This window comes from Nerophis lumbriciformis, linkage group LG29 (assembly GCF_033978685.3).
Source record: "Nerophis lumbriciformis linkage group LG29, RoL_Nlum_v2.1, whole genome shotgun sequence".
Classification (NCBI taxonomy): Eukaryota; Metazoa; Chordata; class Actinopteri; order Syngnathiformes; family Syngnathidae; genus Nerophis; species Nerophis lumbriciformis.
Window position 1 is genome coordinate 20,287,034 of NC_084576.2, and position 24,062 is coordinate 20,311,095.

Sequence of the window (24,062 nt, forward strand, 5' to 3'; positions counted from 1 at the left end):
CACAAGAGAAACCCATTTGGCGAGTAACCTTTTGACCAAAAGACAAATGCAACATAAATTGCAGTCCTTGCCTTATATTTTTGGAAGGTGTTGGACGGGTGTGGGAACCTGAGCAGGGCCCGAGAAATGCAGCAGGGGGATATAAAAGTGTCTTATATTTTCGTCAGACAACCGGACCAGGCCGTTAAGGTGAAGCAATACAACATATGGCACATAAAAATGTTGTTAGACATTATAAATCTGAAATATTAATTTTACAATAACAATACACATTTTTATGTTGTACTTGGATATATATTGTAATATCGCAGAGCATTAATTACTGTTGCGTTAGTGAATGTGTGTTTGGTACGTTCTTTTTTTCAGTGAATCAAACCGCCAATTTGTGTAAATTTTTTAGGGTTCTTAGCTCTGCTTTTAATTTGGAATGAGGCTAATTAGTGAGAAATTAAGCAACAATCCTACTTTTTGAAAAGGCTTTTTTGTACCGATGAAACCAACTTTTTAGGTGTTTCCAGTTTGTGTCTTTGAAGTTTGCCTGAAAAGAAAAGGTTCTGAATATTTAACCTTGCCCTTCGGGCTACAGAATGAATCGTCAGAATCTCACAGAGGATCTGAATTCAGCTCACATCTGGCAGGATGACTCTTGGCTTTTCAGGACGCTCACTGTGAGTGCTAGAATTGGGTTCTCATACAGTGAGGAAAATAAGTACAGTCAAGAGCCAAAAATGATTCATACCTCCGTCATTTTGTACTTGAAGTTACTTTTATTCAAGTTTTTCCCTGATTGGAAATGTCACAGGCTCTCCCAGAAGATAATACGACAATGTACAAGAGGGATCATTGTGGGGGAAAAATATTTTTAGCTTTTATTTATGTTTGAAAAGAAACAAGAAACTTCCACAAGGAACTACAAGTACACCCTGACAAGTACTACAACTACAATACCATACAAGTATTGATATAAACTATCAATATTAATTCTACAAGAAACTTAAATACACTACTACAATAAACTACAAGTTCTACAAACACAACAAAGTACAAAAAAATACTACTAGAAACTACAAGTACAAGAAACTACAAGCACTACAACTACAATAACATACAAGTATACTACTACAAGAACTTTTAAATATAAATTCTACAAGAAACTTAAAGGGGAACATTATCACAATTTCAGAATTGTTAAAACCATTAAAAATCAGTTCCCAGTGGCTTATTATATTTTTCGAAGTTTTTTTCAAAATTTTACCCATCACGCAATATCCCTAAAAAAAGCTTCAAAGTGCCTGATTTCAACCACCCGTCCATTTTCCTGTGACGTCACATAGTGAAGCCAACACAAACAAACATGGCGGAAAGAACAGCAAGCTATAGCGACATTAGCTCGGATTCAGACTCGGATTTCAGCGGCTTAAGCGATTCAACAGATTACGAATGTATTGAAACGGATGGTTGTAGTGTGGAGGCAGGTAGCGAAAACGAAATTGAAGAAGAAACTGAAGCTATTGAGCCATATCAGTTTGAACCGTATGCAAGCGAAACCGACGAAAACGACACGACAGCCAGCGACACGGGAGAAAGCGAGGACGAATTCGGCGATCGCCTTCTAACCAACGATTGGTATGTGTTTGTTTGGCATTAAAGGAAACTAACAACTATGAACTAGGTTTACAGCATATAGGGACGGCGTGGCGCAGTGGAAGAATGGCCGTGCGCGACCCGAGGGTCCCTGGTTCAATCCCCACCTAGTACCAACCTCGTCATGTCCGTTGTGTCCTGAGCAAGACACTTCACCCTTGCTCCTGATGGGTGCTGGTTAGCGCCTTGCATGGCAGCTCCCTCCATCAGTGTGTGAATGTGTGTGTGAATGGGTAAATGTGGAAGTAGTGTCAAAGCGCTTTGAGTACCTTGAAGGTAGAAAAGCGCTATACAAGTACAACCCATTTATCATTTATCATATGAAATACATTTGGCAACAACATGCATTTTGAGAGTGCAGACAGCCCAATTTTCATCAATGAATATATTCTGCAGACATACCCTCATGTCAGCAGGCCAGGGAAGCTAGGGTCGATATTCTTCTCTTGATCATCTTGGGACGGTGTGAGCCAAGACATCCAGGGGGGTTTAGCTCGCTCGTCTGCGGGAACAAACTGCCGCCATTGCTTGCCGTGCTGGTGAGGTCCTTTGTCCCTGAATTGCTCACACACTACGGCAGATTCAATGGGGGTCTGGTGGCAGATTTCTTTGACTTTATCGTTGGAAATGCATCTGCTTTGAGTGTCGCAGGATATCCACACATTCTTGCCATCTCTGTCGTAGCATAGCTTTCGTCGGTAAAGTGTGCGGAACAAACGTCCAATTTCTTGCCACTTTCGCATCTGGTGCAACTTGAATCCGTCCCTGTTCGTGTTGTTACACCCTCCGACAACACACCGACGAGGCATGATGTCTCCAAGGTACGGAAAACAGTAGAAAAACGGAAAATAACAGAGCTGTTTTGACCCGGTGTTTGAGAAAATGGCGGATTGCTTCCCGAGAGCGAATATTTAATTTGCCAAAATTCACCCATTTAGAGTTCGGAAATCGGTTAAAATAATATATGGTCTTTTTTCTGCAACATCAAGGTATATATTGACGCTTACATAGGTCTGGTGATAATGTTCCCCTTTAAATACACTACTACAGGAAACTACAAATACGAGAAACTACAAAAAAATACTACTCGAAACTACAAGTTCAAGAAACTACAAGTACTACAACAAGGAATGGGTAACCAATCTGGTATTTTTTCGGCAACGACCAAATCCTGCCGGTTCTATTGCGATTCACGTCAAATCCAACGGTGCCATGTTACAGTACCTGGGTTGCGCGTGAGGTCGCGCCCGGTTGCCGGCTCAGCCGGCTGTTCGCACTTCGGCACTTGGCGATCACTCCAGCAGCACTGAGAGCGAACACAGCCAAACCACTTCTTGGTTGCAATTTACATTGCCAACGAAGACATTGACTCAAAAAATGCTATGTTGTAAGGCTCCACTTTTCCAAAAATGCACTTGCTCGATGCTAATATACATTGGCTTTGCTATTGACATGCTACTGATTAGCATTAGCGCTTTTACATGGCAATTTCAACACTTGGAAATTAGTTAATGAAAACTACAGCTAAGATGCAAGTTACAATCAAACAGCTGGTGCATAATAAATAAGTACAACACTTACAGTATAAACACTTGTTAGGGTGCAACAAAAGACTAGACAGCAAAGGCTGAACTATGCACTACTTCCAACATATTGGACTTAAAACTGTAATTGAGACTCAGAAATATATATAAAAAAACAAGATATACTGTATCAACTGGACAGCAGTTATCATAATCAGCTCATTTTTAAATGTTGCAATAAAAAATGTCATTCAATCATCAGAAACAATATTTATGAACACATACAAAAATACCGCAATTTAGTACCGTTAAGTACGGATATCAGTTCAAATGTGAACAGTACCCATCCGTAACTACAAGTACAAGAAACTACAAGTACCACGAGTACAAGAAACGTCTATGCTTACCAACAAATGATTTATTTTGAATGTTATTTCTAATGGATATTTAAAAAAATGTCTCTGCAACAATAAACCTACCATAAAAATAAAATGGTAAGGTGGTAAACTTGCTAAATTACAAAATGCATGAAGTCTTCTAGAGACTGCCTGACCTTTGTGCCGCATTTGGCTTGAAATAAATGTCACTGCTGCACTTCCGTCCACCGAGAGACATCTCTTTCATGCGCAAGTCAAAATGTCAACAGAATTGTGCGCATGGCAGGCTGGTAACATCTGTGTCAGCTTACCTGCAAAAAGCTGCAGCATGTCTGCTATTTTGCCTCCAAGCGCTACATTGTTGTTTCTGACCACAGAAGGTTGTCATAAATTCCTACAGTACATGATAGTTCATCTTAGACTAAGAACACAGCCGCTATCTATTAGTGCTATTTGATGTGCATGTCCTAACTTTGGGGCTATTTTGGAACAAAATCCGAATAAACGTGTGATGTGTGATATAAATGTGGCTGACAACAGAGCTTTACTACCATCGCTATGTCGCATGTTGCCGACACATTCTACAAGACAGTGTACTTAACACAACGTAGCATCCTCGCTAGTGAGCACGGCTAACGGGCCTCCACATTGCGGTGCCGCTTCGAAATCGCTTGCATTCAACATGGGAAGTTGAAAAGTCAGAGCTGAGTTATGAGCGTTCCAGTTCCGATGTCGAAAATCAGGATGACCACACTCACGAAAGCTATTTTTGTGCTTGCCTTGTCTGAATATAAACAACTCATGGGAAATTCTGCACTCTTTCTGCAACACGGTGAATGAAGAGGAAACACAGACACTATTGCCAGCGATGTAGAACATATAAACCACATTAAACACGTTACCATAAGTAAACTCCCATCCATCCATCGTATATGGCTGATTTAGTGCGACAAAAACTAATCAGAAGTGCTGATAACGGATGTTACAGAGGCTTATATTATTTTTTGCATTCAACGCAGACATCTTTGAAGCCAAGTCCGGGTTGGTGAGAATGCTCTGCCTCTCCGAGAAGGAAATCCGACCTGGAGGAGCGTTCCAGTTGAAATTCCGACTAGAAACTTTGAAATCAGTACAAATTGAACATACCATATTCCTTGCATCCCGCCTCCATTGGGGAAAATAAACTAAGTTTCTTATGTGTATCAATATCACTGGAGGACGAGAGGACACCGGATAGCTAACGATGCTACACTAAACGTCGTAGGAGGAGGCACGCTCCTAAATGTTGACAAGTGTGGGCGGAACGATAAAAATATTGACCGTAACAACACCAACTGCAGATACTACAGTGGTTAGATCGACATTTGTGTCATCACAGCATCCTTTTTTTGTTGTTTTTATATATTGTTTACTAACTCAAAAACCGAAGAATAAGTACTTATGATTTATAACACATACAGTATATGTGTATATGTATGTATGTATGTATGTGTATATATATATATATATATGTGTGTATATATATATATGTATGTGTATATATATATGCAGTGTTGGGACTAACGCGTTACAAAGTAACGCGTTACTGTAACGCCATTAGTTTCGGCGGTAACTAGTAATCTAACGCGTTATTTTTTTATATTTAGTAACTCAGTTACCGTTACTACATGATGCGTTACTGCGTTATTTTACGTTACTTTTTATGTAGTATAAAGTGTGTTTTATCGGAGCGCTGCTCTGTCATCGTTCTGATTCTTCTTGTGTCACAAGCCGGAGAAGAGAGAGAGACATGCGCTCTGTGTGGGTGTGTCTGAGTGTGAGTGTGGGGAGCGAGGGGGGGGGCGTGTCTGATCATGGCGGAGCCAGAAGTCGAGTTTGCTAACATAGAGATATTTTCACTACTTTTCTTTTGTCGAGCACAAAGAAAATAACGTTTTAGTTAAATGTAAATTGTGCTTTGGATCAAAGATGCCATCTACTGCCCAAAACAGCAATTCAAATCTGCTGAAACAAGCTACATAGCAACATGCTTCGACGAAGCTAGTAAAGAGAGACAGAGACTCTGATGCCACTTCACCTCCACCACCACCACCATTCACCGCTGAAGGTACACACTCTGTCAATCAATGTTCCCTCTAATTGTTCATGTGTGAGCAAATGCAAAAAGTCCCTGAGCATTGAGTGGAGTCCATGTGAGCAACTTTAGACGTGCACACTGTGGCTACACCAGCAGCACACCTGTCCCAAACCTCACTAAATAACAACTTACATCTCCATCCATCCATCCATTTTCTACCGCTTGTCCCTTTCGGGGTCGCTAGAGCCTATCTCTGCTGCATTCGGGCGGAAGGCAGGGTACACCCTGGACAAGTCCCTACCTCATCACAGGGCCAACACAGATAGACAGACAAAATTCTCTTATTATTATAATCAAATGACAGCAGTCATTTCCATTTCTAATATAAGTGTTTAGGCCCACTTATAATGACAATAACAAAAAATATTGTTTTTCATGAACTGTGTACTTGTATTGTTTGTCTGGGTGGAGGTCCTGCTTTGGAAATAATTTGTACCCCTTTCAGACATTGCATTTAGTTCCCATTAAAACATTCACATGTTGCACAATGAGATGTAAGCAGGGGATCATGTGTACATTCCTGCAACTTCCTGTTTGTAAAAAATATATTTTTATTAGTATTTATTTAATATACTAACAGCATTTAATGATTAATATTTATAAATTAAGATTCCTAATAAATGACACTAGAATAAGCACACATTTGATTGGTAAATCATAGTGTAACGACCTGGAATGACACTTTATGTGTGGTGTTGGAGTTGTCCGACTTTTTGTGTGGCTGTAAACACATCACTGGCTAAGTGCCATATGTGCATGTGTTGGCGCACGTGAGAGAGCGAGCGGCTGCTGTTGATATAACAAAGTTGCTTTTGGTCTGGTTTGTACTGCAGAAAATGACCAGTTTTGCTAGATATCATTTTTTTTACTAATGTTTTGGTGATGTGTTTATGGCCGACAGTAAAGAGTTTTGCTCAGTAAAGTGATGGATGGAATTCATGTCCTCAAAGCGTCTCGACAGACGGTACAATATTTGAACAATGATGACGAAAACGGTTTTCTCTGTCGTGTCCGTGTCGTGTTGAAAATTGTTATGCGCTTATTTTTTTATTTGATTTTGTGCATGGCATAGATTTGCCGTGCGCAGAGGACGCTTGAGCTGTGCGCAATTGCACATGCGCGCTCCTGAGAGGGAACGTTGCTGTCAATTCTCTTATATACTCTTTCATTCTAGACTTCTAGAGTGTTTGATTATCACATCACTCTAAATGTATAGACTATAAAGTTCACAAACATAAAGAGGGATCCTAGTGGGCCAGGCCAATCTTTCCTTATCTCTAAACTAAAACTGGGGAAATGTGTAGAGTGTTCTGGGCTTCAGACATGATTTTGTATCAGAATTACTTGAGGAAGAAAATGCCTGGTTAGACTTTGTGTATGTAGTGTGTGCCTTTCTTGCTTTACAGCTATGCTGTTATTATGCTGTTTGTTACTTATGTATGTTATGTTGCAGCTATTTAAAATAGTTTTGTCAATTTGTTCTGGCCAGAAACAAATTGGCCTTTGTAACATATCTTTGTCTTTGTGTGTTGTATGTAGACCACATGGCTTAGCAGAGTTGAGTGATGCAAATGCATGTCAAGTTGATCAACAGATTGTATTATTCTCCAGTGCAATAACAGTACTGAAATGAAGGCTAAAAGGGCATTAATTGGAGCTTTAAAAAAAAAAGAAAAAAGAAGTAACTAAATAGTTACTTTTCACAGTAACGCATTACTTTTTGGTGTAAGTAACTGAGTTAGTAACTGAGTTACTTTTGAAATGAAGTAACTAGTAACTGTAACTAGTTACTGCTTTTCAGTAACTAACCCAACACTGTATATATGTATGTATGTATATATATATATGTGTGTATATATGTATATATATGTGTGTATATATATATGTGTATATATGTATGTGTATATATATATATATATATATATATATATATATATATATATATATATATATATATATATATATATATATGTATATATATATATGTATATGTGTGTGTGTGTGTATATATGTATGTATATATGTGTGTATATATATATATATATATATATGTATGTATGTATGTATGTATGTATGTGTATTAGGGCTGCAACTAACGATTAATTTGATAATCGATTAATCTGTCGATTATTACTTCGATTAATTGATTAATAATCGGATGAAGGAGACTAACGACATTTCTACCCTTTCCAGTATTTTATTGAAAAAAAAACCCCAGCATACTGGCACAATACTTATTTTGATTATTGTTTCTCAGCTATTTGTACATGTTGCAGTTTATAAATAAAGGTTTATAAAAAACAAAAAGCAAAATTGCGCATGCGCATAGATCCAAGTAATCAATGACTAAATTAATCGCCAACTATTTTTTTATAATAGATTTTAATCGATTTAATCGATTAGTTGTTGCAGCCCTAATGTGTATGTATATACAGTATGTATGCATACATATACAGTAGATGCATATATACAGTACATACATGCATATATACATATATCTATATCTATCTATATATGTATGCATACATATACATGCATATATCCATATATTAACAGTAAATTAGCAAATAAATTAATAATAGTTTTGAGAAAATAATCTAACTGGAAATTAAGCAATATGTTGCCGCATACGTCAGCAACTAAATTAGGAGCCTTTGTAGCCCGCTTTTCAATAGTTTTTTATCATAATTTATATGCCAAATAATACATCATGGTATAGATCGTTATCGCAGAAGGTTACAATAAATATGGCAATATATATTTTAGGCCATATTGCCCCTCCCGACAGCACCAAACTGGGGAGAAAACATGATATGGCAAAGACTGACATTTCTGAGCCTCGTGCGAGCAGAAACATTGAGAGCCTGTTTGTCTGGCCCTGCTCTGCGTGGGTGCTGGAACTGGAAGTTGCGGGGGTGTCCATCTGTGTCCAACCCGGAGCAAAGGAGGGCAGACACAATGGACAGATTGAAGGATGCTGATGCGCACGGAGCGAGGGAGAGACAACTAGACGGTTGAAACAATGTTTTCCGCTCAAAGTCAGCCCGCTTGTCGGAGACAATCACCCTTCTGTCAGTGTAAAGGCATGGGCGAGGTCGCCAGGGACGGGCACACCAAAACATTCAGAAGGGGCTTTGGAAGTCATGTCACCAAACGTTAGGAGCAGCAGGACTTTTGCAAAGTTCCGAATAATTTAGGAAAGAGTTCGTTTTTAGGAAGGATGGGGACCTGCTGTAGCAGAGGCCGCAGCCAGGAGGAGGGCGTCCAATCCGTTCCTGTCAAACACCTTCTTGTCCTGCCTCGGACGACTGAGATGGTGTCAAACATTGACCATCAACTCTGTGACTTGAGGTATGCTGCCTATCGTGTCTCTTGTTGTGGTTCAGTAAATTAGACATAATTAAAGGATAACTGCAATAAAAAGTGTCTGTCATTCACAATCCTTATGTGAGACAAGCACACAAATGTTTGTCTTCTTTTATGCATTCTAACTCGTAAATAAACGCTAGCAAAAGTCAGCTAACAAGTCAAGTCAACTTTACTGTCAATCAGACCATGCAACAGTACATTACACAGCAGACTGAAATTTTGTTTCTCCCATACTCCAATGTGCGATATTAAAACAAGGTTAAAACAAAATTTTACACACATTAAGCATAAACTAAACAATAGACTAAACATAGGACAGATATTTAACAGATAAACAAATGCCAGACAGTGAGCTTACAGCTACCAACCTATCATACTGTTCAAGACTATAGTCAGGATGAGGTATTTACTGTAGTGCAATACAACGTGCAATATGGCAAAGGTGCAAAGTGCAGAGCAGCAAGATTATAGTCAGGATGAGGTATTTACTGTCGTGCAATATGGCAAAGATGGAAAGTGCAGAGCAGCAGCATGGAGATGAATAATTTTGTAAACTTATTTTTTATTTTATTTTTCACAGTTCCACAGGTCTTTGTGTGTGTGGCGGTTGTGGGGGAATTTGTAATCCAGTTTTCATAAATGAGTTGAGCAGTTTGATGGCTTGTGGCAAAAAGCTATTGCTGAGTCTGGTAGTCTTGCAACGCATACTGCTGTAGCGCTTGCCAGATGGTAGGAGAGTGAACAGTTTGTGTGTGGGGTGGGGCAAATTAAAAATGGGTTTATTCCGGCTACAAAGCGTTCTAAAAAAACATCCATAAATGTTTTATTTACATGCTGTAAGTATATATGTAGTGTAGTAAAAGGCACAGTCATAGTAACATTTTATATTTACATATTTTGCTCATTTTAAGCATACGGCGGCGTATTAATTTCCCAGACGTATCGCAACGTTCACTTTTTCCTACAAAAACAACATTATTATTCATGACAGACTTCATGAGAGTCAGCAAAGACTACTTTGGGACAAATGATGATCCAGAACCTTACATTTGTGAACCTGAATATAAAGAGGATGATGTACACGTTTTAGAAGCTGTGACAGAATTGCTAAGTGCTAAAACAAACTATGAATGTAATAAAAGAATCACTTACTGTTAGGGGTGTAACGGTACATGTATTTGTATTGGACCGTTTCGGTACGGGGGTTCCGGTTCGGAGGTGTACCGAACGAGTTTCCACAAGGACATATTAAGTAGCGTAACGCACATTGTGTAAACAATGCACATGAGGCACAACACACGGCATGCTAGCAGCTAACGCGCTACGATAGACTGACTATACGTCCTCTTTTCACCGGACATGTCCTCTTTTGCGGAGCTGTCAGGGCGGAGTTTCTTAAATGCCTCAAATGTCCGGCATTTTGAGTTAGGGTTGCGTGTATTTTCAATGTACGTTCAGAGTTAAAGGGGAACATTATCACCAGACCTATGTAAGCGTCAATACATACCTTGATGTTGCAGAAAAAAGACCATATATTTTTTTAACCGATTTCCGAACTCTAAATGGGTGAATTTTGGCGAATTAAACGCCTTTCTATTATTCGCTCTCGGAGCGATGACGTCACAACGTGACGTCACATCGGGAAGCAATCCGCCATTTTCTCAAACACATTACAAACACCGAGTCAAATCAGCTCTGTTATTTTCCGTTTTTTCGACTGTTTTCCGTACCTTGGAGACATCATGCCTCGTCGGTGTGTTGTCGGAGGGTGTAACAACACGAACAGGGACGGATTCAAGTTGCACCAGTGGCCCAAAGATGCGAAAGTGGCAAGAAATTGGACGTTTGTTCCGCACACTTTACCGACGAAAGCTATGCTACGACAGAGATGGCAAGAATGTGTGGATATCCTGCGACACTCAAAGCAGATGCATTTCCAACTGGACTGGACAGATCAGCTTTCAGGAAAAGAGCGCGGATGAGGGTATGTCTACAGAATATATTAATTGATGAAAACTGGGCTGTCTGCACTCTCAAAATGCATGTTGTTGCCAAATGTATTTCATATGCTCTAAACCTAGTTTATAGTGAGTTTCCTTTAATGCCAAACAAACACATACCAATCGTTGGTTAGAAGGCGATCGCCGAATTCGTCCTCGCTTTCTCCCGTGTCGCTGGCTGTCGTGTCGTTTTCGTCGGTTTCGCTCGCATACGGTTCAAACCGATATGGCTCAATAGCTTCAGTTTCTTCTTCAATTTCGTTTTCGCTAACTGCCTCCACACTACAACCATCCGTTTCAATACATGCGTAATCTGTTGAATCGCTTAAGCCGCTGAAATCCGAGTTTGAATCCGAGCTAATGTCGCTATACCTTGCTGTTCTATGCACCATGTTTGTTTGTAATGGCATCACTGTGTGACGTCACAGGAAAATGGACGGGTGTATATAACGATGGTTAAAATAAGGCACTTTGAAGCTTTTTTTAGCGATATTGCGTGATGGGTAAAATTTTGAAAAAAACTTTGAAAAATAAAAAAAGCCACTGGGAACTGATTTTTAATGGTTTTAACCCTTCTGAAATTGTGATAATGTTCCCCTTTAAGAAGGGGTTAAAAACAAAACAAATTGTGCGCGCAGCAGCATTCGTGAGGGAGGAGCAGAGACAGAGAGAGTGAGAGAGTTATGATAAACGCGCATGCGTCGCCAGGCTCTGCTTTTTATCCATAGATTTTTCAGATTACATTTTTTATTTTCTATAGCAGGGGTGTCAAAAGTGTGCCCCGGAGGCCATTTGCGGCCCACAGCTAATGTTTTAAAGGCCTACGGCACATTCAAAAAATACTATTAAAATAAACAAAAACATAACAAAAGTGAAATAAAAAAGCTGAAAGGTTAAATGTAATTTAGAAAATGTTGCAATGTTGACTAATAAAACAAAGCTGTTTTTTTTCTTTCAAATTGTCATTGCTCAAAACATAATATTGAATCAAAATCAATGTTATTATGAATTATTGACCTATCCAAGGTTCCGATTACTTCACATCAAATATTCCTCTAAGAAAAATATTTTTGTTGGAAGATTTTGCAAATTTGGTAAATAAATAACCCCAAAATTTATATTTTGTTGTTTTCTTACTGTACCGAAAATGAACCGAACCGTGACCTCTAAACCGAGGTACATACCGAACCGAACTGTTTGTGTACCGTTACACCCCTACTTACTGTACAATGTCTGCTCTCACTGGGATGAGGAATGATAAAATGCTTATATGCAATATCGCTAATACTTGGTTAATATTCAGGTCACGAGATGTAAATGGAGCATTGTTGGCGGTTTTTGGATGTTTTTTAGAGGGCTTTATGGATGTAATAGAGTACTTACATTAGCAGTATTGATCGCCACCTAATACATGCGCTAAATTACACATAATGCATAAAAAAGAAAAACATACGTGTTTTTTGTCTTACATAGGGATTGTGAATGATAGGCAAAATAAAAAAAGTGCAGTTTAAAGCCACCACCCAAATCTTCCCCGACTGCTCAGCTTTGCTTTTTCTCTGGTATCACGGAAGAAATGAAAAATAGCTACCACTCAAGCATCTGCACTCTTGTTGTACAAGTTACCTTCAACATCGAATAGCCAAACACAGGCCAGCAGAACCTTTTTTTTTTTTTTACATACACCTGTTTGCATCCATTTGAATTACACCTGTTTCACATTCAGAGCTGAAGTGAATTGCACACAAACTGTCATCATCAAACAGGCAATTACTTCCACAACAGCACATCCAGATGATGTACCAAAATATGTTGACAATTGCCTCATGCACTTTGGGATTTTGTTTCTGGAAACAATGTTGCATGGAAGTGGACGCTAAAACACCACATTCTGTATGCTCCCGCAATAACTCGGTAGTAGGGATATCATTCATTGACACAATGATAGTCAGAGGCAGCATCTTTAAAACAAACATTCTGTGAGAACTGATTGGTTATGTGCGACACAGTGGTTAGCATGTGAAGCTGTCATTAATGGGGAACTGCACTTTTTTGGAATTTTGCCAATCAATCACAATCTCTATGTTTTTTTTTATACAAGTCATATAATACGGCAAGTACGAGGTGGCCAACGGTGCAGCAAATGGGATTACTCTATTGGGCCCAAAGAGCCTTCGAAAAACATCCAAAAACAGCCAACAATAGTCCATTTACTTATCGTTACCTAAATATTATCCAAGTATTAGCGATATTGTTATTATACGCGTGGACAAACTACGAACACAAACTACTTTTAGCGGCGCCATGATCACAGAGAGTTAACTAGTTTATGAAGCTATCTTGACATACTGAGCTGCTGCATTGCCTCGGAGTTGTTGAAAGTTAATTCTAGATTATAAATCATGCCTCTCACCTGGATAGTAGAAGGATGAGGACATAAACCGAGAATTTCGTCAACTTTGACATTCAACTTACACCAGGAGATGGCGAGACAGGAAAATACGTTTATTTGCGTCACTTTATTTGTTATCCTGCGTGAGGATTATGAATAACTTTTCATCCAAACGGAAAAATATAAACATCCCATCAGTCGGCATCCCAGTGAGAGCAGACATTGTACAGTAAGTGATTGTTTTATTATGTTCGTAGTTTGTATTTCTTGTTTAGCACTTAGCAATACAGCTACTTGCTGGATCTGTTCATCGCACAGCTTGTAAAACTTGCTGCTCAACTTCCTTATGTTCAGGCTCAAAAATATAAGGTTCTGGTTCATCATCAGTAATCTCAGTTAACTTGGGTAAAGTAAGGGAACAAAATGCAAAATATAAAACTACTCAACTTTTTGTGTAAACAGCTTAAATAAAACATCATTGATGCAAGTATGTAAGCCTGACAGTGCAACGTTTCTTGTCAAGAAGATGCAACAGAGCAAAGCATGAGTTTGAACAATGTGAATATCAAAGGTGTGACGATATTGAGTCCACGAGATGAGACGATAGACGGTATTGGGGTCACGATAACGAGATGAAACTGTGACAAAGTGCACAAAACACTCAATCCCACAGCCCAAAGTACAGTTCACCTCCCCAAAGTTAATAAAGCACATATATTTCCCCAAAGTCCCCAAAGTTACGTACGTGACATGCACATAGCGGCATGCACGTACGGGCAAGCGATAAAATGTTTGGAAGCCGCAGCAGCGTACTCACGGTACCGCGTATGCGCATCAAACTCAAAGTCCTCCTGGAAAAAGTCTCTGTTGTCCCGGTTCTCCACAGGCCAATGGAAAGTCCACAAAAAAGGTCAAAAATTAGGTTTCTTCCATGAAATGGCTCCGTAGCAAAAACGCTGGGTCTGACAGGTGCTCCTAGGTGGTTTGTGACGTCAATTTCCGCTTCCGTCCTGGTCTGATAGCACCGGATGCCTTTTATATCTCCACATATTATTAAGTTACATATTTAATATTAACATGATTATTTAATAATGTAACAGTTTATAATAAGGAAATGGATGACATAATAAGTATATATGTATATTTATTTTCCCAGCTGAGCACAAGTTAACTGTGACTGGCAATATTTATTATACATATACATATCGATGGACCCTATGGCCATTACAGTATGACTCGAACATGAAACCCTTTTTTTTTTTTCATTTGGCTGGGTCACAAAACAATGCCGGTGTACTTTGAGGTATTTTAGAACTTTGCATGCATGACCTATAGCATTAACTTTTGAAATTGTTTCTACAATATTAAAATAAATAAAAATTTCTTTTTTTAGAAAGATTTTCTGCAGCTCTGGTATCGCAGCTGTCAACTGTATCAATGATTCGGCTGTATTGTTTCATCTCCGGGCTGCTGGGTCAGCAATCAAATGTTTCCTGGGTGCTTTTTTCCCCCCCGTCTTGGTGTCCATGATTGACGTTTTAGCCTGCTTGGACATACTGTACACGCGGCGTGGTGGCTGTGGAACTCAAATGAAGGCAAGCAAAACACTTAATATTGGGATTGTACACGGCCAAAAAAGAAAGAAAAAATAATAATTTGATAGCTTTTTGTCTGCAAAACAGCTTTACTCTAAATGACAAAAATATCATGTTTTGATATCGCAAAATCTTGTGACAGTAATGCTCATCACACCTAGGGATGGGTACCAAATCCGGTACTTTTTTCTTCTTCTTTTTTTTGGCACCGGCCGAATCCCGCCGGTCCTACTGGGCACCGATTCACGTAAAAATCAATGGTGCCATGTTACGGTATCTGGGTTGCCACTTCAGCAGACCCAGCCATACTACCTTTGGGTATTGTTGCCATTTTCAATGCCAAGAAAGAAATTGTCTCAAAAACGCTCCAACTTTTCCAAAATTGCGCTAGATTGATGCTGATATATATGTTAGCTTTGCTACTGATTAGGGATGTCCCGATCCGATATTTGGATCGGATCGGCCGCTGATATTTGCAAAAAATGCGTATCGGCAAGGCATGGAAAAATGCCGATCCAGATTCAGTTTAAAAAAAATAAAAAATCCGGTCCGTGTTTTCCAACGCACCGATTTAAATAATACATTCCACTTTTCTGCTGCGCCCTAATTTCCGTTCCGCATTTTCCAGCACACCTTCAACACATCCACAGGTCTGTGGATTCTCACGCAGTAGCTTTTAGCTGCTGGCATTACACGACAGGCTCTTCTCACTCTTTCCTGTGTCTCCTTCTCACAGACAGCAAGCGCACCTTCTTACACACGTCACATACTGTCACGTCATACGTCACATACGTATACGTCCTCTCCCAGCATAGAGGTAGCAGCATGGCTAACGTTAGCTGTGATGCTAGCGCAGCCGTGTGCGCCTGTGCAATTGTGCACAGCTCAAGCGTCCTCTGCGCACGGCAAATCTATGCCACGCACAAAAGCCAATAAAAAAATAAGCGCATAACAATTTTCGACACGACACGGACACGACATAGAAAAAACAGTTTTCGTCATCATTGTTCAAATATTGTAACGTCTGTCGAGACGCTTATCTCCACTCGGTGCCACACGCCCACACCATCAAAATGCCGAGGCAAACATTTCCACATCAACACCGTATGAAAAAAATAGTGATTTTTTTAGTTGTGATTTCCTTCTCTGCATGAAAGTTTAAAAGTAGCATATATTAATGCAGTATGAAGAAGAATGTTTTAATGTAGACACATAGAATCATCATACTGCTGTGATTATATGCATCAAGTGTTCATTCAAGGCTAAGGCAAAATATCGAGATATATATCGTGTATATGACCTTAAAATATCGCAATATTAAAAAAAGGCCATATCGCCCAGCCTTCTAGTTCAATGATGCCATTTCTGTTTGTCATGTATAATTTTGTCTATTTTGTGTTTATCCTTGAATAAACAGGTCAGTTTCTTCTTACCAACCATTGTGTATTATTCAAACTCCCCTAATTCAGCTGGCTAGTTGTTATCAAGAGTACTAAAACCCTTTTCAACATGATTTTGACAACTAAGTAGGCTAAATAACTTTAAACTTTAATACATGCTCGGATAGGCCAGTATCGGTCAGTATCGGTATCGGATCGGAAGTGCAAAAACAATATCGGTATCGGATCGGAAGTGCAAAAACCTGGATCGGGACATCCCTACTACTGATTAGCATTAGCGATCTTGGAAATGTCCGCAGAAAAGCGAAAATCTGCGTTTTTAAACCTTCATTTCCGGGTCTAAATATCACTTCCGTGTTACTTTAATGACATATTGTAGCGTGTAAGGATGGAAGTATGAAGTGTCAATAGATGGAGATAACTTTGTTTTCTTACCAGCAATCGAGCAGTAAATAAACATCCGGGGCTTCTCAGTGCAACTAGGGCTGGGCGATATATCGACATACTCGATATATCGCGGGTTTGTCTCTGTGCGATATAGAAAATGACTATATCGTGATATTCGAGTATACGTTCTCACGCAGTTGCTTTTAGCTGCGGGCATTACACTGCATGCGTTTCCCACTCTTTCTTGTCTCTCCTCCTCACAGAGACTTAAAACAAGCACACCTTCTTACATACGTCAAGTGTGCAACGTCACACGTTCCCGCGGAGCAGACAGGTAGCGACATGGCAACGTTAGCTGTGATGCTAGCGGAGCAGTGCGAGTGGTAATACGAGAGAGAGAAGGTGCGAATCTGGTAACAAATGAAGGAAGAATTAATTCCCAAGAAAAACAGCACGGGGTCCATCGTCTGGCGGTGGTTTGGCTTCAAGCGGGAAGATGTTGAACAATTATGCGGCAAAAGCGTTGCTACAAAAAGTAGCACCACTGCTAATGTAGCATCATTTGAAAAGTCACCCGCTAGAGTATAAGGAGTGCTTGGAACTCCGCATGTCAACATCTCAGTCCGGTGCCACACCAACAAAATGCCGAAGCAACTATTTCCAGATCAACACCGTATGAAAAAAATAGTCAACAACAGAAGGAGATAACGTCCGTAGTAACCTACCACGTAGCGAAGGACATACACTATCAGTGGTCTAGTGGTTAGAGTGTCCGCCCTGAGATCGGTAGGTTGTGAGTTCAAACCCCGGCCGAGTCATACCAAAGACTATAAAAATGGGACCCATTACCTCCTTACCACTCAGCATCAAGGGTTGGAATTGGGGGTTAAATCACCAAAAATGATTCCTGGGCGCGGCACCGCTGCTGCCCACTGCTCCCCTCACCTCCCAGGGGGTGATCAAGGGTGATGGGTCAAATGCAGAGAATAATTTCGCCACACTTAGTGTGTGTGTGTGACAATCATTGGTACTTTAACTTAACTTAATTTGATTTCCTATTATGCAGCTCATTTTTATTTGACACTTATTGAAATATCTTGTGTGACATCATGCACAAAAGTGCACTTTATTTGTTTTAAACTATTGTAGTGGCGTTCTGTACAAAAAGTGCACTTTAATTTAGTGTTGTTTTGATATGTCATCTTAGTGACATCATGCACAAAAGTGCACTAATAGCTTGTTTTAAACTATCTCTGACAATCTTGCACTTTCTGTTTGAAATGACATGAATGTTTGTGCCACTGCTTAATAACTATTTAATAAATACAGTTTTGGTAAATTGACTTAGTTGTGATTTCCGTCTCTGCATGAAAGTTTAAAATGAGCACATATTAATGCAGTAGGAAGAAGAATGTTTTAATGTAGACACACATCATGCTGCTGTGATTATATGCATCAAGTGTTCATTCAAGGCTAAGGCAAAATATCGAGATATATATCGTGTATCATGACATGGCCTAAAAATATCGAGATATTAATAAAAGGCCATATCGCCCAACCCTAAGTGCAACACACTACACCGGAAATGTGTCCCGTGAAAACCCGTTCGACGGAACTCTAACAATAACAAAAGTTCCATGGGTGAATTATGTAAACTCACTACAATATCAAAAAAGCTGCAGGTACTCGCTGTTCTTTTTTTTTTTTTTTTTTTTTGAAACGTCGCACTGAGTTGCAGGACAGGGTGACGACACGGCGCCGAAACAGTTTGGCTGGTTAGCATCATCTAGCTAGCTTACTTGTCACCTACATTCACTCTCCGAGCCACAACATTGATGGCTTTCTACTTTGCTGCTAATCATATACGGACGATTACAATCCGAACACTGTTAGTTCCGTACCAGTTGTAGTTCTAGAGCATTTATTAGGAGCCAGCGAGAAAATACATGTTTGACATGACGATGTATACTAAGGTTACAACACCGGAAGTATATTTTCCTAGGGGGCTGTTAGAGTTACCAACGTTTTTTGAGTTCTTTGCATGCATGTTCTAGAATTTTTACATTACATTTTCCATATTAATAATGTGCCAGCAACTTGAGGGTTCCAGGTTTGATCCCCGCTTCCACCATTCTAGTCACTGCTGTTGTGTCCTTGGGCGAGACACTCCACCCACCTGCTGCAAGTGCCACCCACACTGGTTTAGATGTAACTTAGATATTGGGTTTCACAATGTAAAGCGCTTTGAGTCACTAGAGAAAAGCGCTATATAAATACAATTCACTTCACTTCACTACATATGGACACACATACTTTTAAGGATGCAACAAAAAAACACCATTAATTATACACTACTGCCATCTAATGTCTTGGGACTTGCAACTGTAATTGCAAATGATTGTCATACTTGCAAATGAGACTCAGAAATGTGATAGATAATAGGACAAGAAGATATAATAACTGGACAGCAGTTATTATAATCAGCTCATTTTTAAATGTTGCAATAAAAAATATTTTATCATCTAAAACAGTGGTTCTCAAATGGGGGTACGCGTACCTCTGGGGTAACTTGAAGGTATGCCAAGGGGTACGTGAGATTTTTTTTAAATATTCTAAAAATAGCAACAATTCAAAAATCCTTTATAAATATATTTATTGAATAATACTTCAACAAAATATGAATGTAAGTTCATAAACTCAGTGAAGCACAAGCTCAGGTTTCTCACTAAAATGTCTGTCAAAAAGAACTGTGAAAAGAAATGCAACAATGCAATATTCAGTGTTGACAGCTAGATTTTTTGTGGACATGTTCCATAAATATTGATATTAAAGATTTCCTTTTTTTGTGAAGAAATGTTTAGAATTAAGTTCATGAATCCAGATGGATCTCTATTACAATCCCCAAAGAGGGCACTTTAAGTTGATGATTACTTCTATGTGTAGAAATCTTTATTTATAATTGAATCACTTGTTTGTTTTTCAACAAGTTTTTAGTTATTTTTATATCTTTTTTTCCAAATAGTTCAAGAAAGACCACTACAAATGAGCAATATTTTGCACTGTTATACAATTTAATAAATCAGAAACTGATGACATAGTGCTGTATTTTACTTCTTTATCTCTTTTTTTCAACCAAAAATGCTTTGCTCTGATTAGGGGGTACTTGAATTAAAAAAATGTTCACAGGGGGTACTTGAATTAAAAAAATGTTCACAGGGGGTACATCACTGAAAAAAGGTTGAGAACCACTGATCTAAAACAATTCATATTTATTAACAGACGCAAAAGTACCGAAAATTGGTACCAATGATTTCCAGGTACCGGGAATTACTATTCCAGTATCGGTTCAAAAGGACAAACCCATCCCTAAACACACACTGGTGAATATTTTATACACTCCCCCGGTGAATATTTAATATACATCATTATGTTTGGTAGTAAAGTTCAGGGTTGGTTGAAGTGCAGAAATATTAGATCCTGCTTGTAGCACTGTTTCCAATCACTACTGAACAATGGCAGAACCCTGCTGTTATCTTATCCACTTTGTCTATTTACTTATTTCACCGGGAAGACCAGGTGTTCCCAAACAGGAGACTTAAACGGCAGAACGTTTTCAACAGCGATGGGTCGGATGATACTGAAGCACCAGGAGTGATACTGTGTCCCTCGTTACCTCGACGTGTGCGTGTCGCTTTAAGACAAAACGATGTCTCACCAATACAGCTGCTGTGACCCACCAAACTTTGTTTACCAGGAAGCACTTAGAGAAGTCGGAGAAGGAGCGTACCAAGTTTGACATGGTTTTTTGTTGCCATCATTGAAGGAACTAAGACACAACTAAGACACAGAAACAATTACAAAGTGTGCGATCATTTTGATATTTTTGCACGGATTTAGGTAAAAATGTTTTAAATGTTTTTCTCTTTGCTATCGCTTGTCGACCAGAGTTGCTTGTTTCATGTTTCTTTCCGCTAACTTTTTCCTGTTTTATTTGTGCATCAAATGTAGTGGCTTTTTTAATCCAACAGACCCCAACACAATATCCATGCTGTATCAATTGCTTGTATTCCGTCACGTGACTTTTTCCTGGACGTGAAATGCAGTGGTGGTCGACCAAGTTAATATGGCTGTTGTGCAGCAAGCAGCGCGGGAACTATCTGTGTACAAAATAGGCTTAAAGGGGAACGTTATCACAATTCCAGAAGGGTTAAAACCATTAAAAATCAGTTCCCAGTGGCTTATTTAATTTTTCGAAGTTTTTTTCAAAATTTTACCCATCACGCAATATCCCTAAAAAAAGCTTCAAAGTGCCTGATTTTAACCATTGTTGTATACACACCCGTCCATTTTCCTGTGACGTCACACAGTGATGCCAATACAAACAAACATGGCGGAAAGAACAGCAAGGTATAGCGACATTAGCTCGGATTCAGACTCGGATTTCAGCGGCTTAAGCGATTCAACAGATTACGCATGTATTGAAACGGATGGTTGTAGTGTGGAGGCAGGTAGCGAAAACGAAATTGAAGAAGAAACTGAAGCTATTGAGCCATATCGGTTTGAACCGTATGCAAGCGAAACCAACGAAAACGACACGACAGCCAGCGACACGGGAGAAAGCGAGGACGAATTCGGCGATCGCCTTCTAACCAATGATTGGTATGTGTTTGTTTGGCATTAAAGGAAACTAACAACAATGAACTAGGTTTACAGCATATGAAATACATTTGGCAACAACATGCACTTTGAGAGTGCAGACAGCCCATTTTAGGCGCGCTAACAACATATATTTTTCCACGATTTCAGCACTCAGGTTAACCATACCTAAATAGACACAAAATACTGCATTACACAAGACTACCCGAATGTTCTCGAATGATTGAAAAAAATAAATGTTTTCAAGCTAAATTATTGGTAAACACAGTTTATGTATAATAATTTACGTAAAACCGCGAGTAATGAATAAAGTTTTCATCAATTAATATATTCTGTAGACATACCCTCATCTGCTCTCTTTTCCTGAAAGCTGATCTGTCCAGTTTTGGAGTTGATGTCAGCATCTGCTTTGAGTGTCGCAGGATATCCACACATTCTTGCCATCTCTGTCGTAGCATAGCTTTCGTCGGTAAAGTGTGCGGAACAAACGACTGACCATTTCGTCGGCTTTCCCCACAGCCTCGTATTTTGAACAAATTTCGTCCAATTTCTTGCCACTTTCGCATCTTTGGGCCACTGGTGCAACTTGAATCCGTCCCTGTTCGTGTTGTTACACCCTCCGACAACACACCGACGGAAGTGAGAAAATGGCGGATTGCTTCCCGATGTTGCTCCGAGAGCGAATAATAGAAAGGCGTTTAATTCGCCAAAATTCACCCATTTAGAGTTTGGAAATCGGTTAAAAAAATATATGATCTTTTTTCTGCAACATCAAGGTATATATTGACACTTACATAGGTCTGGTGATAATGTTCCCCTTTAAACCTTCATGCATAAAGCAGACAAGCAAAAAAATCAAACTAGATGCCTATACTTTATCAAAAAAAGATTTGTGGAGTGATATCAAGGATTATACATATCGAACTATTGTGCTCAAGATGTCATTCGACACGACAAAACAGATGAAAACTTGGAAACGCATGGAGGTCTACAACTTCTTTGTGTGTGGCTGTGTCAAGGAAATTGGTATCAAGACTCTCCCGGATACTATAGAAACTATAGATGTCAACATTGTGTATGTGCTGAAAGATTCATTTACGATTGTTTATCAAAATATAACTATAGATGTCAACATTGTGTATGTGCTGAAAGAGTAATTTATGATTGTTTATCAAAATATAACTATAGATGTCAACATTGTGTATGTGCTGAAAGATTCATTTATGATTGTTTATCAAAATATAACTATAGATGTCAACATTGTGTATGTGCTGAAAGATTAATTTTATGATTGTTTATCAAAATATAACTGTAGATATCAACATTGTGTATGTGCTGAAAGATTTATTTATGATTGTTTATCAAAATATAACTATAGATGTCAACATTGTGTATGTGCTGAAAAAATTATTTTATGATTGTTTATCAAAATATAACTATAGATGTCAACATTGTGTATGTGCTGAAAGATTCTTTTATGATTGTTTATCAAAATATAACTGTAGATGTCAACATTGTGTATGTGCTGAAAGATTCATTTATGATTGTTTATCAAAATATAACTATAGATGTCAACATTGTGTATGTGCTGAAAGATTAATTTATGATTGTTAATCAAAATATAACTATATAGATGTCAACATTGTGTATATGCTGAAAGATTATTGTATGATTGGTTATCAAAATATAACTGTAGATGTCAACATTGTGTATGTGCTGAAAGATTCATTTATAATCGCTGCCTTTGGTGAAAACGTAACTCTTTTACGTTTTGCTCACATTTGCTTTCTTTTATTTAGACTCGCCGAGTCGGTGCTTTTGGAAACACTTGTAGCAAACATGTCTTTAAGAAATACTAATAATATCAAAACAATTCTTAAATGGGAAATAATAAATGTTTAAAGTATATCAAACACACCTTTAATGAAGTGATCACTGAAAATTAATGCATTCTTCATGCACCCTTGGACTTTCTCGTCCTCGTTTCCTAAAACCTTGCATTTTTCCGCCCTTTTTGATAACCTCTCGGGGATCTCTGAAGAAACGTTTGTCCTTTCCGCGATTTGAACGATTCGTACAGCCGAAAACAACACAAGCATCGGGCATTTTTTCTTCAAGATAGGCTAAATGCCGTTTAGTACCCGTTGAGAACAGAGCTGGCTTGACGTCAGTAAAATCCAAGCAATACAGCCCGTGAGGTGTCATTTACCTATCACTAGTTTACAAGCTCCTTCTTTGCACTATCGCTCGACATTAATCCTGCTAGCCAAAGGCTGTTGTTCCTTACCAAAACAAATCTGATTAGGAATACGTGTACCGTTACACACCTACTGTCTACATGCTGCTTGGTAGTTAGCATGTTTGCATTGTAGGCCTTCATCAGAAATATTCAAAAAGCAAGTGACTCTTGAGGGACTGATGGTGCACAGTGCATGCCAAATGAAACCTCGTACTGATAATATGTAGATAAGCAGCGAGAGCTGCAGAACAAGATGTTTGACTGCAGAACCTCCTTTGTTCCGATTGTTTCTCCGTGGAGGCGTGTAATTCTGTTGTGTCCCAAGACGCAGTCAATTATTCAG

At 38.9% G+C, this 24,062-nt stretch overlaps 1 protein-coding gene across 7 annotated transcripts in view; it reads left to right on the plus strand.

Moving 5' to 3' along the window:
- plekha7a (pleckstrin homology domain containing, family A member 7a) overlaps window positions 1-24,062 on the plus strand; it is a 321,572-nt gene that overhangs the window by 35,420 nt on the left and 262,090 nt on the right. The window contains exon 1 of one of the 7 annotated variants that reach the window (XM_061924805.2): window positions 8,656-9,032. The exons of the other annotated variants lie outside the window; for them this stretch is intronic. Within the exon in view, the coding sequence (XP_061780789.1) occupies window positions 8,902-9,032 (131 nt within the window). The 5' untranslated portion in view covers window positions 8,656-8,901. Of the gene's footprint in view, window positions 1-8,655; window positions 9,033-24,062 lie in introns of those variants that run through there. 7 annotated transcript variants of the gene reach the window in all.